Source organism: Grampus griseus, assembly GCF_964374135.1.
Source record: "Grampus griseus genome assembly, chromosome: 14".
Classification (NCBI taxonomy): Eukaryota; Metazoa; Chordata; class Mammalia; order Artiodactyla; family Delphinidae; genus Grampus; species Grampus griseus.
In genome coordinates, this window is record NC_139008.1 from 38,956,458 (window position 1) to 38,973,876 (window position 17,419).

General features: G+C 44.8%; 1 protein-coding gene across 3 annotated transcripts in view; it reads right to left on the reverse strand.

The window, feature by feature from the left end:
- The window catches only part of RAB11FIP3 (RAB11 family interacting protein 3), a gene marked incomplete at its 5' end in the record, with an annotated part of 79,037 nt that extends 61,908 nt beyond the window's left edge, over positions 1-17,129 (reverse strand). For all 3 annotated transcript variants that reach the window (XM_082669596.1, XM_082669595.1, XM_082669594.1), the window contains one exon: positions 16,563-17,129. In XM_082669596.1, coding sequence (XP_082525722.1) covers positions 16,563-17,129 — 567 coding nt within the window. The remainder of the gene's footprint in view (positions 1-16,562) is intronic.
- Positions 17,130-17,419: the final 290 nt, after the last annotated feature.

Here is a 17,419-nt window from a genome sequence, read left to right on the forward strand (position 1 = left end):
CCTGCATCTGGTCATGTCCCCCCAGCCAGGGGACACTGACAAGTCCTGCTCTGCCTGGGTCACAGGATGACGGTGGAGCAGACAGAAAAGCCTGCAGGCAGATGCCTAAGCCTGTCCTGACAAATGCATGTCTGGGACGCTGAGGAGAGAGAAGGGCCAAAACGGAGCTAAATGCAGAACACGGGAGCTTCTCTCCACTCCCTCCCGAAGTCCAGGAAAACGCAACTCCAGAGGCAAGGCCCCAAGGTTCCAGAAGATGCACAGGAACAGACAAGCAGGAAGTTGATTAGAGGAGAGAACACAGAGATGTAAGAGCACAGAGGGGATGCCGGATGACGCAGCACTGGGCGTCATACCTGAAAAGAAAAGCCTGGTAGAGGGTCTAACAGGGAAGCCCCAGCAGGGAGGCCGACTTAGGAGATGCAACCACAGGTACTCCCAGAGGTGGGAGGTGAGCCCCACTGGAGCCCCAGGGTACAAGCAGAACAGTTAGACCCCGGAAGACAGGCTAGAAAGAAATACTGACAGGTATGCAGAAAACTGAGCAAAGGGAAACATTAATGTGATCACTAATTCCAGGAAAAGCAAAAGGCTATATTAGAAAGGAAGTGTAATCACCGCACACTAAACGGGTCAGCCATCAAAAATATCTGCAGTCAAAATAAGACAAACTCAGAATGCCTACTTAGCCAAGACTGGGATTAACCATGTTGAAAGAATGGAGGAGACGGAAGGGAAATATGTGGGTGTACCTTCCACAAGAAAAAGTCAATAGAAAGTACCTAAAATTGGAGGAAAACACCAAGAGAGGAAACAGCCAGGAGCCTGGGAGCGGGAGGTGGCAGTCAGGAGAGTGCAGCTACTTTCATCATATGACGTGCGGTACACTATTTCACTTTTTAAACTATACACATGACAAAAAATCAAACAGAAACGTAAAACTAAAATAAGTAGGTACTTCCCTGGTGGCGCAATGTATAAAACTCCACACTCCCAATGCATGGGGGCCGGGTTCGATCCCTGGTTGGGGAACTAGATCCCACATGAATGCCACAACTAAGAGTTCGCATACCGCAACTAAGGAGCCCACCTGCAAAACCAAGTAAATAAATTAAGAAAAAAATAAAATAGGACTTCCCTGGTGGCACAGTGGTTGAGAATCCACCTGCCAATGCAGGGGACGCGGGTTCGATCCCTGGTCCGGGGAAGATCCCACATGCCGCAGAGCAACTAAGCCCGTGCGCCACAACTACTGAGCCTGCGTTCTAGAGCCCATGAGCCACAAATACCGAGCCCGCGTGCCACAACTACTGAAGCCCACACGCCTAGAGCCCATGCTCCACAATGAGAAGCCATAAGAAGCCAGCGCACCACAATGAAGAGTAGCCCCCGCTCGCCGCAATTAGAGAAAGACTGCATGCAGCAACGAAGACCCAACACAGCAAAAAAGAAAGAAAGAAAGAAAGAAAGAAGAAAGAAAGAAAGAAGGAAGGAAGGAAGGAAGGAAGGAAGGAAGGAAGGAAGGAAGGAAGGAAGGAAGGAAGGAAAGAAAGAGAGAATATAAAGTAATTACCAAACACACGTAGTAAGCTGAAGTGAGAGAGTAGCAGGGACACGGCAGGAAGAACGGGCCAAGGTGAATAGACTTCTCCGCCGGGGTCCTGGCTTCTTGTCTGTGATTTTCTACCAGACAAAGCAGAGAGGGCAGAGGGCAGCCCGGAGGCCTCCTGAGGGGCCGGCAGAGTGGGCCCCAAGTAAACACTGGTGAAATTAATGTCCAGATAAATACAGCAGTGAGGAAAAGAGGCATGTTAAAATATGACTGGGGAGCGTGGTCTTTAAAGAGATGCAAACATCTTCAGAACTCTCTGGGACAGTGGCTCTCCAAACATGACCTCAGGACCAGGGGCAGCAGCATCGCCAGGAACTGTGCCAAGGAAACAGGCCCCACTCAGACCAGATCAATTAGACACTCTGGGGCAGCCCAGCAGCCAGTGACTACGGGATCTACAGGTGATTCGGATGCGTGTAAACATGTGAGATCAGGCCACAACTCAGCCACTTCAGGAGTGTAAGACAGCTGTTCTCAACCAACCAGTGGTCCAGGGACCCCAGGGGACCCTAGTGTCTGAGGAAGGGGGGTCTGCAAAATCAACGCTAGTTCCATAACATCCTAAGACGTCCTTTGCCTTCTTTCATCACACTTTCTCCCGAATGTACCGTGGAGTTTTCCAGAGGCTACATGACACAACAGATCGCTTGCAGAAGCAGATATTAAACAAACCAGCTCTCGTCAATCAAGCCAGACATTTAAGACACTTGCCAAAATGTAAAATAATGCCTCTCCTCTCGCTATTTTAGAAAACAGTTATTTTTCAAAAATATGCCATTAATGTTAACATGTGATAGATTATTTTTTAATGAACTAATAAAAAGATACTTTAGGGACTTCCCTGGTGGTCCAGTGGTTAAGATTCCACGCTCCCAAAGCAGGGGGCACAGGTTCGATCCCTGGTCAGGGAAGTAAGATTCCCACATGCCGCACCACACAGCAAAAAAAAAAAAGATGTTTTTAGTTTTACTTTCTAATACAGCAGAGACCAACAGAAATAACCCACATAAACGAAGGCTCTTTGGTACTTAACGACACTGAACAATGTACAGGAGTCTGAGATAAAAAGTTGATGAATCAGTGGTCTAAGGCATTGACAACCTACATACACAAGGAGTCTCCTGCCCATCACCCAAAGGTCACAATATATACTGTACCATCTTTTTTGTTGTTGTTGTTTTTGGCGGTATGCAGGCCTCTCACTGTTGTGGCCTCTCCTGTTGCAGAGCACAGGCTCCGGACACGCAGGCTCAGCGGCCATGGCTCACGGGCCCAGCCACTCCGTGGCATGTGGGATCTTCCCGGACCGGGGCACGAACCCGTGTCCCCTACATCAGCAGGCGGACTCTCAACCACTGCGCCACCGGGGAAGCCCTACACTGTACAATCTTTAAAGGCTTTCTACATCACTAGCAGTGACGACAGGATCTTTGTGGCTTAAACCAACCCCACACAAGTCCATTCTGCTGCACTCTGTTGATATCTAAAACCCACAGTGAACGAACCTCAGGACCGCAATGTGCAACACCCGCCATATACACTTAAGGTATGTGTATGTACACGCTCCACAGCAGCACCCAGCCATTTTCATGACAAAACACAAAGCATAAAATACATGAAGTTGCCCTGAAACAAGAAGTTATTTTTAGCTCCCTAAGCATTTCTAAGGTCCTTTCACACATTTGTTCAAGTATGGGTTTATCCCATTTGAGTACTGTCACCAGAGAGAGGAAAGGGGCTCTCTCTAAATTCCCTTCTCAGTGAGACTCTGGGCTGAACAAGATATTCACGCCCCTTGGGGGAGCAGAATCTCCTGATAAATAAGAATATGGTTTTATCACAAGCTATTCCTAGTTTAAGAGGAGTTTTAATTTCCCATTTCAACCCCTGTGTCAAAGAGAGGGGTCACTGCATACCTTGTGTACTCGATGAACCAACAATGCTAGACGGGGCACTGAGTCAATAAGAAGGAAAACCTGGGTGCATAGGTGTAACATTCCTTTCACTTGTTTGGGAATAAAGGAGTTTTTTGTTTCTTTTTGTTGGTTGTTTTTAAGATTGATAAAAGCCACACAACCTAACATTCCGTACAAGATGTAGTGTAGATTACATCAATGAACTTCCCATATTGTATTTTTCCTTTTTATTTTTAAATACGTCAAGCTCACTGAAAAAGTTCGAGGAACACAAGAAACACCTACATCCCTCCCCTAGAGTCAGCAATGACTAACGTCTTTCCACATTTGCTATAAGTCTCTTTCCACACACGTGCTTTTCCTGTGGGACTGCTGAAAGTAAACCACAGACGTCCTGATACCTCTCTAACCCTTCCAGCATGTATTTCCTAGGAACAAGACCCCCCTACATAATGACAACAGTATTATGACCCACAAGGAATTTAACACGGTTATTATCAAGTGTTCCATCTATACTCAAAATTTCCCAACCATCCCAATAATGGCCTTTGTAGTTTTGTTTTCTTTTAATCCAGCATCCAGTCAAGGGCCAGGCCTTAGTGGTCATGATTCTTTAGTCTTCTTCAATCTACGTGTCCGACCCTTTTTACGACACTGATATTTTATTATATGAGGGTTTTTTTTAATATTTATTTATTTATTTAGGCTGCACCAGGTCATTATTTATTTATTTATGGCTGCACTGCTCTTTGTGCTATGTGCGGGCTTCTCATTGTGGTGGCTTCTCTTGTTGCGGAGCATGGGCTCTAGGCTCACGGGCTCTAAAGCACAGACTCAGTAGATGTGGCATATGGGCTTAGTTGCTCCGCGGCATGTGGGATCTTCCCAGACCAGGGCTTGAACCCGTGTCCCCTGCATTGGCAGGTGGATTCTTAACCACTGTGCCACCAGGGAAGCCCTGCACCAGGTCTTAGTTGCAGCACTCAGGATCTTTAGTTGCGGCATGTGGACTTCTTAGTGTGGCATGTATGTGGGATCTAGTTCCCCGACCAGGGATAGAACCTGGGGCCCCTGCATTGGGAGCGCAGAGTCTTATCCACTGGACCACCAGGGAAGTTCCACAACACTCATATTTGAGGAGTCCAAGCAGCTGTCCTGTAGATGCCCTACAGCATGTGTCTGACTTTTTTCTCATTACTTGACTCAGGTCAAACATTTTTGGCAAGAATGTTGTCCCTCCCACTGCATCCCATGGAGGGGCATAGTCTGTCCACTACCAGAGAGTCTGAGTTTGATCACGTGCTCAAGGCGGAATCCACCAGACTTCTCCAATGTAAAGAGATCTTTTCCCTTTGTAATCAATCATCACTGGAAAGACACTTTAGACTGTGTGAGTATCCTGCCGTCCCTGCCACCAACAAAATGTTTAAACCACGTTTTTTGACAACCACTGATGATCCTTGCCTGAATCAATTATTACCTTGGTGGTTGCAAAATACTGATTGTCTAAATCTTTCCGACTTTCTACCTTAACTGGCATTTGTCTATAAGAAGCCCCATGCACCCCCTTTGGAGTATCACTATGAGTGATTTTTATTCTCTGTGCCATGGACTTTTTAAATTCAATGTATCCATGATCGTTATTCTTTTTTGTGCTCAAAATGCCCCAGATTTGCCCATTAGGAACCCATTCAAGCTGCTCTCTTTTTTTTGGCATGTCCCCATCAATTTTTGAACACTTCCTTGCTTTCTGGTACAAGATAATCCAGGCTCACATTGAATTTTCTCTGCCCAGAACCTGGAATACGTCATTTCTCCAAGGATCCCTGATTCCTTTAGTGGAAAATGGTATTTGGCAACCAAAATCTGGGGACTAGGTGTACTCAGTGCTACTGGGGTATCATTGCCCCTAGACTCTCTCAGAAAACAGGGTTAGGAATATTTGTTAATCATGTATTCATACTCATACCTCCGATTTAAATCACCAGACAGCAGGGTCCTTCCTCACCTCTTCTTCACATTTCATCTCCTTCCTCCCAGGGAACTCTGGTTCCCAACACCAGTACATGTGCTCATTTTATCCTAAAATATGGCCAAAGTCAGTTCAGAACTACTACTCTGATCTATCAACAACAAACCTACTCTGTAGTATATTTCTCTGTAGTTCTTTTTTTCTTCTGAATATATCCCACTAAAGGAATACAGAGTACTGTGTGTGTAACTGGAATTACTCTTTCTTATATGGTTATGTTATTAATTCAATATACTTCTAGGTTCACCTGTTTCTATTTGAATTCAATATTAGTCTTTTTTTCTATCATTGTTGCTTTACTTTTTGAATATGCAGAATATCTGCATGGTTCAAAAAGTCAAAATTATATAAAAAGGCATACTCGGATAAGTTTCACTTCCATCCAGATCCCTTACCACTTGCCCTCACCTACTTGGATAAGTTATTTTAATTAGTTTCTAGTCTATCCTTCCTATGTTTCTTTTTGCAAAGAGAAGCAGATATATATACTCAAAATTTTTTTCTATTGAAGTATACTTGACTTACAATATACACATATTCTTACTTCCTCTTCTTTCTTATTTCACACTTTCTCCCTTCTTTTCTTTTCAGTCAGGCCCTGTCCTAGAGCCTCTGACTATGGAAACCTCGGACGGGTTGAGGATCAGACTAGAGGCTGAGAGGGTAGGTTAGGAGAAGAGCCTGCTCTGGGGGCCAGGAGGGTCCTTCTTCTTCCTGTCAGTTCCTCCTCCTCTGAACTGAAGACTGAAGTCCATCACTCAGTGTTCTGGACCTCAGATCTTTTTTTTTTTTTTTCCTCTTCTTCTTTTTTAAGTTGGGGTAAATTAACCATTTTTAAGTATACAGCTCTGTGGCATTAAGTACATTCACACTGTTGTACAACCATCACGATTATCCATCTCTGGCACTTCTTCATCTTCCTCAACTGAAACTCTACCTATCAAACACTAATCCCCCTCCCCCGGCACCCACAATTCTACTTTCTATCCCCATTGTTTACTCTAGCAGGCCTCATATAAGCACCCATTCTTTCCTACCACATAGTATGCATATTAATTTGTATCAATACTTTCTTTTTTCACTTAATACATCTTAGAAATAACTCTTACCAGTTCATAGAAATCTTCCTTTTTTATTTTTGCAGCTGTACAGTTCTAAGTTAAGTTGATGTACCTTGGTTCACTCATCCTGGGTGGACATCTAGGTTGTTTCCATTTTTATATCACAAATAATGCTGCAATGAATAACCCCATGCATCTGGTGTTTCGCACCTGGGGAGGTATATCCTCAGGGTAAATGACTGGAAGTGGGACTGTGAAGCTGAGGGTAAATGCACACACAGATAATGCCAAGCTCCCCTCCAAGAGGACTGTACCACCCTGCACTCCCACAGCAATACAAGAGCATGCCTGTTTCCCAAAAGGTCACCAAGAGAATGTGTTCAAGCTTTTACATATATGCCAAGAGTGAGAAATGCTATCTCAGCGATTTTAATTTGCATTTCTTTTATCATAAGCGAAGCTGAGCATCTTTTCATATATTTAAGGGCCATTTGTGTATCTTCTGTGCAATGTCTTCATATCTCTTGTTCATTTTTCTATCAGCTTTGGTCTCTTTTCCTTTTGACTTTTTTTTTTTAATTGATTTTATTTATTTATTGTTTGTTTGTTTGTTTGCAGTACGCGGGCCTCTCACTGTTGTGGCCTTTCCTGTTGCGAAGCACAGGCTCCGGACGCGCAGGCTCAGCGGCCACGGCTAACGGGCGCAGCCGCTCCACGGCATGTGGGATCCTCCCGGACCGGGGCACGAACCCGCGTCCCCTGCATCGGCAGGCGGACTCTCAACCACGGCGCCACCAGGGAAGCCCTCCTTTTGACTTTTAAGAGTTTTTATATCATCTGTGATTCACATGTTTTTAAAAAATCTTATTGAGAGCTCCTACTCCAGAACACTGGGGCCAAAGAGGTGCCCTGGGCTGGCTGTGCCTCCCGCTTCTCCCAGATGAAGACCTGTGCTCCTGTGCGGGCGTGGTCAGGAGCTCCAGGATGGACCTAACACAGAGCCAGCCATCAACTCTGGCAGAGCCAGGAGGCCAGCCATCCTCTGATCAGATCTCTCCCGCAACTCACACCTTCGAACCATCCTCATCTGTTTGTCAAGTGAGAAAAATATTCTCACTGGTTGAAGTTTTTAAAGTTACTTTAGTAGGCTTTCAAAGGAAATGCTAATCTCTCTAATCAGTGTAAATTTTTATTTACTTTTATTGTGGCTCAAGTAATCTATGAGTAAAATTAAAATTACCATTTAAAAAAATGTTTTTTGGCTGTGTTGGGTCTTCGTTGCTGCACGCAGGCTTTCTCTAGTTGCGGGGAGTGGGGGCTTCTCTTGTTGCAGAGCACAGGCTTTAATTAAGCACGCAGGCTTCGGTAGTTGTGGCATTCGGGCTCTAGAGCGCAGGCTCAGTAGTTGTGGCGCACGGGCCTAGCTGCTCCGCGGCATGTGGGATCTTCCCGGACCAGGGATCGAACCCATGTCCCCTGCATTGGCAGACGGACTCCTATCCACCGCACCACCAGGGAAGCCCAAAATTACCAATTAACTTGTCAAATATATAAACAACAAGGTCCTACTGCATGGCACAGGGAACTATATTCAATATCCTGTGACAAACCATAACTGAAAAGAATATGAAAAGGAATATAAATATATATACAAAACTGAGTCACTTCGCTGTACAGAAAAAATTAACACATTGTTAATCAACTATACTTCAATAAAAAATTTTAATTAAAAAATTCAAAATTAAAAAATTAAAATATATATGATTAATCAGTTCACTGGCAGGAAGCTTAATCTAAACAAAAAGGTTTATAAAACATCCTTGGATTGCTAGTGACAGTAAAATGCTAAGCCACTGTTCTGTTTACTGACCCAGTGATTTATGGCAATAAAGGCCTTTAGAGTCCTGAACAATGCCTCTGGTCCAAACACATAAACCACCTGCCAACAGACTCAGCCAACAGGTGCTACCACATCATTCATAACCGGAATTTTAGGCTTTAAGCTGGTTAAACTCGCTTAAAGAAAAATCAGAGTAAAGTATGTGAAATAAAAAAGAACAATGGATCATTAAAGCCTCTGACATCCACACCATGGATGAGGTGAGGTTGGGTGAGGTCCCAACACCATGGAGCCCTAGCTCAAAACAGGGATATGAACAGGCAAGCTCACTTCTGACTACAGCAGGACTATTTACCTGTGGGCACAGAAGGCTCTAAAACTTTTGTAAATGCTTTTAAAAATTATCCAACAAAAGAAAAAGCAAAGTAGGTCATTTAACAAACTAGAATTACAGGAGTTATATATCCTTAAATCCTTCTGAAGACATGGGTCTTTAAAAAATAGCTGGGACTTCAAGAAAATAGCTAAAAATACCTGGGATTTTAGAAATCCCAAATAACAGACATACAGACACTGTATGCAAAAGGACTTAATATGCATCGTGACACTACTTCAAGTAATTTACAGCTAATAATACTAAAATGTTATTGGCTCTCTGGTTTGTGTCATATTTAGAGCAGCCATCCAGGACACCCTGCCCACAATATGTCCCTGCTGAAAGGGGGCAGCACCCATTCCAGGCTTGCTGCTCTCAGCCCAAGGTTCAGCTTGCCCAGCAAGAGGTTTACAGACAAGGAGCCGGGACAGCTGATCCATCAGCACAGACAGGACACTGGCTCAACATTAGCTCTGGTTTTGAAACTTACGAAAAACACACCACCACAAGACTGTAACCAGAGTAATACCAACTTGCCAAAACAAGTATTAAATATTTAGACAGAAAAAACAAAATGTACCTACTGAAAAAATTTCTTTTTCTCCCTAACCATGATACTGAATCCATTTATACTAATCGACTAATCTCAAAAGCTTTTGAAACTTCCAATGCAATCAGTGCAATTCTTTTCACCAGGAAGTTCTTACTTACGTTAGATGCTGATGAAAGCTAAATGCCAACCTTCAAAAATTACAGGCATTTTCTCATACGCATTTCTCCAAATATCAATAAAAATTAAAGGGCTTCCCTAGTGGTGCAGTGTTTGGGAGTCCGCCTGCCAATGCAGGGGACACAGGTTCGAGCCCTGGTCTGGGAAGATCCCACGTGCTGTGGAGCAACTGGGTCCGTGAGCCACAACTACTGAGTCTGCGTGCCACAACTACTGAGTCTGTGCTCTCGAGCCCCTGAGACACAGCTACTGAGGCCCGCGCGCCTAGAGCCCGTGCTCCGCGTCAAGAGAAGCCACAGCAACGAGAGGCCTGCACGCCACAACGGGGAGTGGCCCCCGCTCGCCACAACTAGAGAAAGCCCACGCGCAGCAACAAAGACCCAACTTAGCCAAAAATAAATAAATAAATTTTAAAAATAAATTTTTAAAATTAAAATTCCATCTTCAATAAGCATCTGAACATGCTAATTCAACGTTCTATGCAGTTTTTAAGTTTACTAGAAAATCTGAGTTTCTTTAGATGTATTTTGTATATTGAACTAAAACCTTAACAGAGTCGAAGTAAAACATGTAAATATTTTGTCTTTCGGGTTTATTTACATTTTTTATTTCTAAAGATGACAATGAAATTTTTTACTAGATTCCTTTTTATACTGTTTGAAATTTATGGTATATGTACAGGCACTACTTTTCAAAATAATTAAAATGAGTAACATAATAAAAATTTGGCCAATACTTCAAATAAAACCACCCCATTTCCACCACACGCACCCACACAACGGAAAATAATTTTTTAGAATACATTTATTTATTTTATTTATTTTTGGCTGCACTGGGTCTTCGTTGCTGCGTGCGGGCTTTCTCTAGTTGCGGCAAGCGGGGGCTACTCTTCGTTGTGGTGCACAGGCTTCTCATTGCAGTGGCCTCCCTTGTTGCGGAGTGTGGGCTCTAGGCACACAAGCTTCAGTAGTTGCAGCACATGGGCTTCAGTAGTTGTAGCACGCAAGCTCAGTAGTTGTGGCTCACGGGCCCTAGAGCACAGGCTCAGTAGTTGTGGTGCACGGGCCTAGTTGCTCCGCAGCATGTGGGATCTTCCCAGACCAGGGCTTTAACCCGTGTCCCCCGCACTGGCAGGCAGATTTGTAACCACTTATGCCACCAGGGAAGCCCCGAAAAATAATTTTTAATACTTCCTTCAAGACTTTTATTTTCACATGGATAACTTTTACCCAGTTAAAATCGTGGTATACATACAATGAATTTATATACGACTATTCACTTATATCAGAAGTGATAATCTAGGCTACACTGGAGACGTTGCAGTTATCATAAAAGTACTTTCAATGGCCACCTAAACAGTCTTCAGTGGGTGCCTAACCCTTTTGTCTGATATTTTTATTATAATTAATGTTTAGACCCTGTGCCCAGAATTTAAACGAAACAAGTGTTTGAAAAGGAAGCAACCCCTAACTTGGTGCCCTTTACAATGTGATCTGTGTAGTCCACATGGAATTTAATTCTTCCTAAATGTTAGATCCTACACTGGAATAATCCCACATGACTCTGAATCTCCCTGAGGACAAGTAAGCCTTAGGCTTCCATTAAAGTACAGCTGGCCCTCCGTATCTGTGGGTTCCACATCCACAGATTCAACCAAGGATCAAAAACATTTTGGGGGCTGGGGCTGGGGGGACTTCCCTGGTGGTCCAGGGAAGTTAAATTAATGCCCCACACTTCCACTGCAGGGGGTATGGATTCAACCCCTGGTCGGGGACCTAAGATCCCACATGCTGTGCAGAGTGGCCAAAAAAATTGGGGGAAAGAAATTCCAGAAAGTTCCAAAAAGCAAAACTTGAACTTGCCACCTGCTGTCAACTATTTACCTAACATTCACACTGTATTTACAACTGTTTATGCAGCATTTACATTGTATTAAATATTATAAGTAAAACAGATGATTTAAAGCATATAGGAGGAAAAAATGATAAAACCAAAAAAATCAACAGAACATTGTAAATCAACAATATTTCAATAAAAAATATTATAGAACAAAAAATAATAAAGTATATGGGAGGATGTATATAGGTTATATGCAAATATCACACCATTATGTATAAGCAACTAGAGCATCCATGGATTTTGGTATCCAAGGGGGCTAAGTCCTGAAACCAATCCTACCCTCCATACAGAGGGACGAATGTATACATCTGAGATCTTCAATTTTAAAAAACAGGTCAAAAAGCAGGTTCAAAACAACAGACATGGAATTATACCATTTTTGGACAATGAAGCATTATTACATATATTTTAATTTACACATTAAATACTTAAATAGTTATCTCTGGATGGTGGATTATAGGTGATTCTTATTTTTATATTTTGCTTACTGGTGTTACTTCTATTTTTTTAAACAATGAACATCTGGGACTTCCCTGGTGTTCCAACGGCTAAGACTCCGTGCTCCCAATGCAGGGGGCCTGGGTTTGATCCCTGGGCAGGGAACTAGATCCCACATGCCGCAACTAACAGTTCGCATGCTGCAACTAAAGATTCTGCACACTGCAACTAAAAGAACCCACGTGCTGCAACGAAGGTCCCCCATGCCGCAACTAAGACCAGGAAGAGTCAAATAAATAAATAAACATTTAAAAATAATAATAGAAAATAAACAATAAACATCTATAAAAATAATTTAGCTTCTACCCAATACGACCTCAATTGTGTACTTCTATACAGTTATGTGTGTGTGTATACAAAAAAATCTGGAAGGAAATGCACAAAAATGCTAATGCTGTTTTTCTTGTGATAGTGGGATTATTGGTCATTTTTTGTTTTATATTTTATAACTCTGTATTTTCCAGTTTTTAAAAATAATAAGCATGCGTTACTTTTATACTATGAAAAAGACATTTTTTAAGACACTAACAAAATTGCCTGGGATCCAAGCACAGAAAGGGACGTCATCTGCCTTTTAGCAATTCCTCCGACACACAGACCCAGACACACACACACTACCAGCTCTCACGTGCACCTGCTCCCGCACGCACACTCATTCTCTCTCTCTCTCTCTCTCTCTCTCTCTCACACACACACACACACACACACACACGCAAACCCAAGACTAGGACAGAAACTGTAAAGGAAACTGAAGCAACTAAAAGGTGTGGCCAAACGTCCCCAGGGAGTTCCAACTGCCCACCAGCAGAGGAATGGAAAGGAATGAAAAGCAGGGAGACCTTCTCTGCATTGACACCTCCTCCAGCAGCCTCCTTTTGCAAGTGCTGAGGAGGATGGACAGGGCCCACAAGGTTACTGAAGGGCATTCACGGCTCCAACGTGCAGGGCTTTCTGGAAAGGACCCGTGACTGTTAAAATGTAAATGCTTAAGTGAGTGCTATACTGTGAAAATAACCTTTACAATTATAATTAATTCCTTTGAAAAATAACACCAAAAGAAATGAATCCTTCTCACAATACTCTCACAGTTTATTTTACAATTTCTGCTTTATGATAAGTTGGTGATGACTACAAAAGCATCAGTCCTCTCAGTACAAAGGGGTCACGTCAACGAGGAATCTTCATAGATAGTCAAGGCCTTAAAGATAACCTATTGCAACTTCAGAACTAGTGCCTGGGCACATTTGACTATAAATTCCTGGTCAAGAAAATACAACCAGAGAGCTCCGCTGTAGTCTTCTTTCCCCTTTCAATTCCTGCCAACACTGTGTTCTATTACACCACACCTGATCTATCACCAGATGAGGTAATGAGAGCCAAACACACCATGACATTGCTAAAGAAAGAGGGACACAAAAGCCATCTGTATTATGAATGGGAACTGCTTCTATTAAAAATTCAGATAATCCACTTAAATAATTTAAAACACTTCCTTCATAAACAGATTACTTAAAAGATACTGAAAGTGCTACCTTTGAAAATTTGACAATAATCAAGATAATTGAGTTGCGATCATCAAGGACAGTAATGTGACCAGCCTAAGAGACTCATGAACTCACTATTTTGAAATCTCAAGGTGGAAAGTACAGCAACTTATGGTCTTTATTGCTGTTATCCAGCTTATCCAAACTGTTCCTACAGTTAAAAAAAAATCATAAATGTTTAAAAAAGAATTCTTATCTTTTAGAGATACATACTGAAATATTTATGGGTGAAATGATATGTCAGGTATGTGCTTCAAAAGTAATCTGGGGGTGGGGAGTAGGGAGTTCACAAATGAACCAAGACTTTGGGAAACTGCAATGGCTTGGGGGCAGGTAGAGTGTTTCACTAAACTATGCTCTCTACTCTTATGTATGTTCAATACTTTTCATTTTAAAAAATTAAAAATATTTATCATGAGGTATAATTCTTCACTTTTCTCTAAATTATTTCACTATCAAGGAATATTTCTTCTCTTTGCTCCTCTATAATGTATTCTGACATTGGACTTGGAAAAGCAAGATTGAGTCATAATAAAGGCTAGCAAACCTTACACAGACACAAAAATTAACCTTTTGCTACACTGTTAATTATCTGCTTCAAAACAAGAGCTCTCCTCCACCATCCCAGGAAACCTGTGCAAGTCTGGTACTTAGATCACATCCAACACTGCTTCTTCCTGAGAAGTCTGGGACAGCAGACAGAAGGGGCAACGTCACAAGAGATCTCCCTCACTTGCCCATCCCCACCAAATCCTGAGTCATCCTGGCCTTACCCCCAAATTTAAAATTCCACCAGGGGCTACCAGAACAAAGAATGTTGACTCATTTCTACTTTGTATTTAGAAAAAGCTCAGCCCCAAATAACAACCCCAATTTTTTCCCACTGTGATCACTAAGAATGATACAACAAAAGGTGGTTCTCAAATGAAAATGGTTTTATTAAGTCAATAAGATGAAACTTTATGGGATTATTTAGGGGCGCCAAACCTAGGAAGTTGAGAGCCACCTAAACATTATGAGCCCAGAAGACCTAGGTGTAGTCCCTGTTATTGCATTGACAATCTGTGAGGCCTTGGAAAGTAACTTAACCTTTTTGGGCCTCTAGTTTCTTACCTGTAAAGTGGGATGAATCCCTTCTGCCTCCTACTACCTCAGAGAAAGGTTGATGATCCAGTGAAAACATAAATGAGCCTCATATAAGCTATAAGGCACTCTATTAAGAGTCAGATTATGGTAAAGAAGAACAAATGTGCCACTTTCTTAACATTCTTGATTGGTGTAATGAGGAAGGGAATGTTTGCAGAGAAGACACATCACACTAATGAGAAACAACCAAGGATACCCAAGGTGCTCTCCAGCCGAGGGACAAGAAGGAAAAGCATAAAAAAAACTTAGACCAGGACTTCCCTGGTGGCGCAGTGGTTAAGAATCCACCTGCCAATTCAGGGGACACAGGTTCAATCCCTGGTCCGGGAAGATCCCACACACTGTGGAGCAACTAACCCTGTGCGCCACAACTACTGAACCTGTGCTCTAGAGCCCACGAGCCACAACTGCTGAGCCCACGTGCCACAACTACTGAAACCCACGTGCCTAGAGCCCGTGCTCCCCAACAAGAGAAGCCACCGCAATGAGAAGCATGCACACTGCAACGAAGAGTAGCCCCCGCTCACCACAACTAGAGAAAGCCCGCGTGCAGCAACAAAGACCCAAAGCAGCCAAAAATAAATAAATAAAATATTTTAAAATTTATTAAAAAAATAAATAAATAAAACTTAGACCAGCAATCACAATCCATACTAACCATACAGGAAACTGTCAGTCACGTATCTCTCTCTCTGCCCATTACACTGAGATGGAAGACCTGTCCTGAGCAATGTCTTCAACCCAGAGCTAAACAGGAGCTCACACTGACCTAGACGCCAACATTCAGGATGCCCCACCGGGACATGCCCACGCTGAAAACTCAACAAGGAGCCCTGACTCAGGACGACCCAGTTCTTTACATGACAGCTCAATGGACACTGTGAATACTCTGGGGGCACACAGATCCTTTATAAAGGTTCTTAATGTTATGGCAGACACCCTAAATAGCAGGATGTCAATTTTACCTCTTGGCTTAAACATGCATATGTACCTGAACACCCACTTAACAAATACCCACATGTATGAAAAGTCAATAAAATACAGAAACTAGCAGATCAACCTTTTGTGATTTCCCACTACTAAGTAAAATATTTAAAAATGAACACCAGTAACCTATTTGATGTCTATTTGGGTTAACAGCAGAACATACACAGCCCTGCTGCTGTCTCCACATAAACTTTCATAAGTGCTGAGATGGAGGAAGACCTGGATCTTGAGGCCCACCTTCTCCCAGAGCAGCCGCAGCCCTGGGAGCTGCACAGGACTCCTGCCATTGCCCTGTGCATTCCCGTCACCTGTCCAGCACCTCACCTGTCCTACAAGAGTGGAGATGGCCCTGATGGAGTTCTGCTCGAGTTTGTATTCACCGCTGTGCTCTTAGGCTCATTCCCGTCCCTCTGGGGTTCATCCCTTTCCCTTCCGCGCAAAAGGTATGGAAATGACCGTTTTTCACGTTCACTGTTTCCCCAACAACGAATCTACCTAAAACATAAGCCAAACACACACAGTAAAGTAACTGCGCTCAAAATAGATTAACATGATCTTAAGCATCCAAGTGCAGCCTGTCCTTTGCAGACCAAAGAAGTGAATTACTTCAGCCAAACCAGACCTGGGCCCTCAGTTGGGGGAACCGCTGGCACTTCTCCATCCACGGGGCACTTTTATTCGGCAGCCTAGGGGCATGTCCCCACGCCAGGAGCATCTCTCAATTTAGGAGAGATAAGCTTGTGTGGCTTGGGATGGCAGGGAAAGAAACTGACTCCCGGGAATAGAACCTCTTTAAAGGGGGAAGAGGTGCTTCAGCGAAATTCAACCAGAGATGAGAGTAGAAGAACTGAATCAAAAGAGAACGCGTAACCGGCACTCCGCGAACACCGCGCGGGGCCCGTCTGCCACGCTGCGAGTTACCTGTTCTGCCCCATAGACGGTGGCGAACTGGACGAAGTCTTCGATGCGGACGAAGCCGTCCCCATCCCCGTCCAGGGCATCGAATACGGCTCGGAGGCGGGGGCCGTCCTCCGGACACCCCGCGGGCTCGCTTGTTAGGGGGCAGGTCTGGCTAAAGTCCGAGGGCCGGTCCGGGTCCCCGGGACCCAGCTCCAGGGCCGGCTCGCCCACCGCGGGGGACGCGAAGGAAGGAAAGAAGTCGACCTCGCCCCTCAGGTGATGGCTGCGGCTGAAGTCCTGCGCGCGGCCAGACGCGCTGTGCGGGGGGCCGTCACCCTCCTGCTCCGTCATCCAGGAAAAGAGCGGGCCGAGTTCCGGCAGCGGCGGGTCGGGGTCGGAGTCCCGGCTCGAGCGCTGCGGCTGCCGCTCCCGCCCCGGAGCTCGCCCAGCATCCGCGCCGGCCGCGAGGTCCTGCGGGCCGAGCCCAGGGCGCGGGGCGGGGGCGGCGGGCGCTCCGGGCCCACCGGGCTCTGGGTCTGGGCCCGGGCCGCCCGCTGGGGAGGCCGGCCAGCTCGGGTCCATCTTCATGGGCGCGACCCCAGCCGCGGCGCGGGCCCGCGAGGCCAGTGGTGCGGCGGGCGGCGCGGGCGGCAGACAAAGGCGCTCAGGGCGCGGCGGCGGGCGCGGGCATCCCCGCGGCGGCGCGGGCGGGCGCGCGCGGGGCGCCCGGACTGCTCGGGCTGGCGCTCGGGCCCTGCTTCGCCCTCGCCCATCTTCGCGCCGCGCCTCAGCTGTCCTCGGCCCGGCGGCGCGGCGGGCGCGGGCCCATGGCGGCGGCGGGCGGCCGAGGGAAGTCGAGGGGGAGAGCGGGGAGAGGA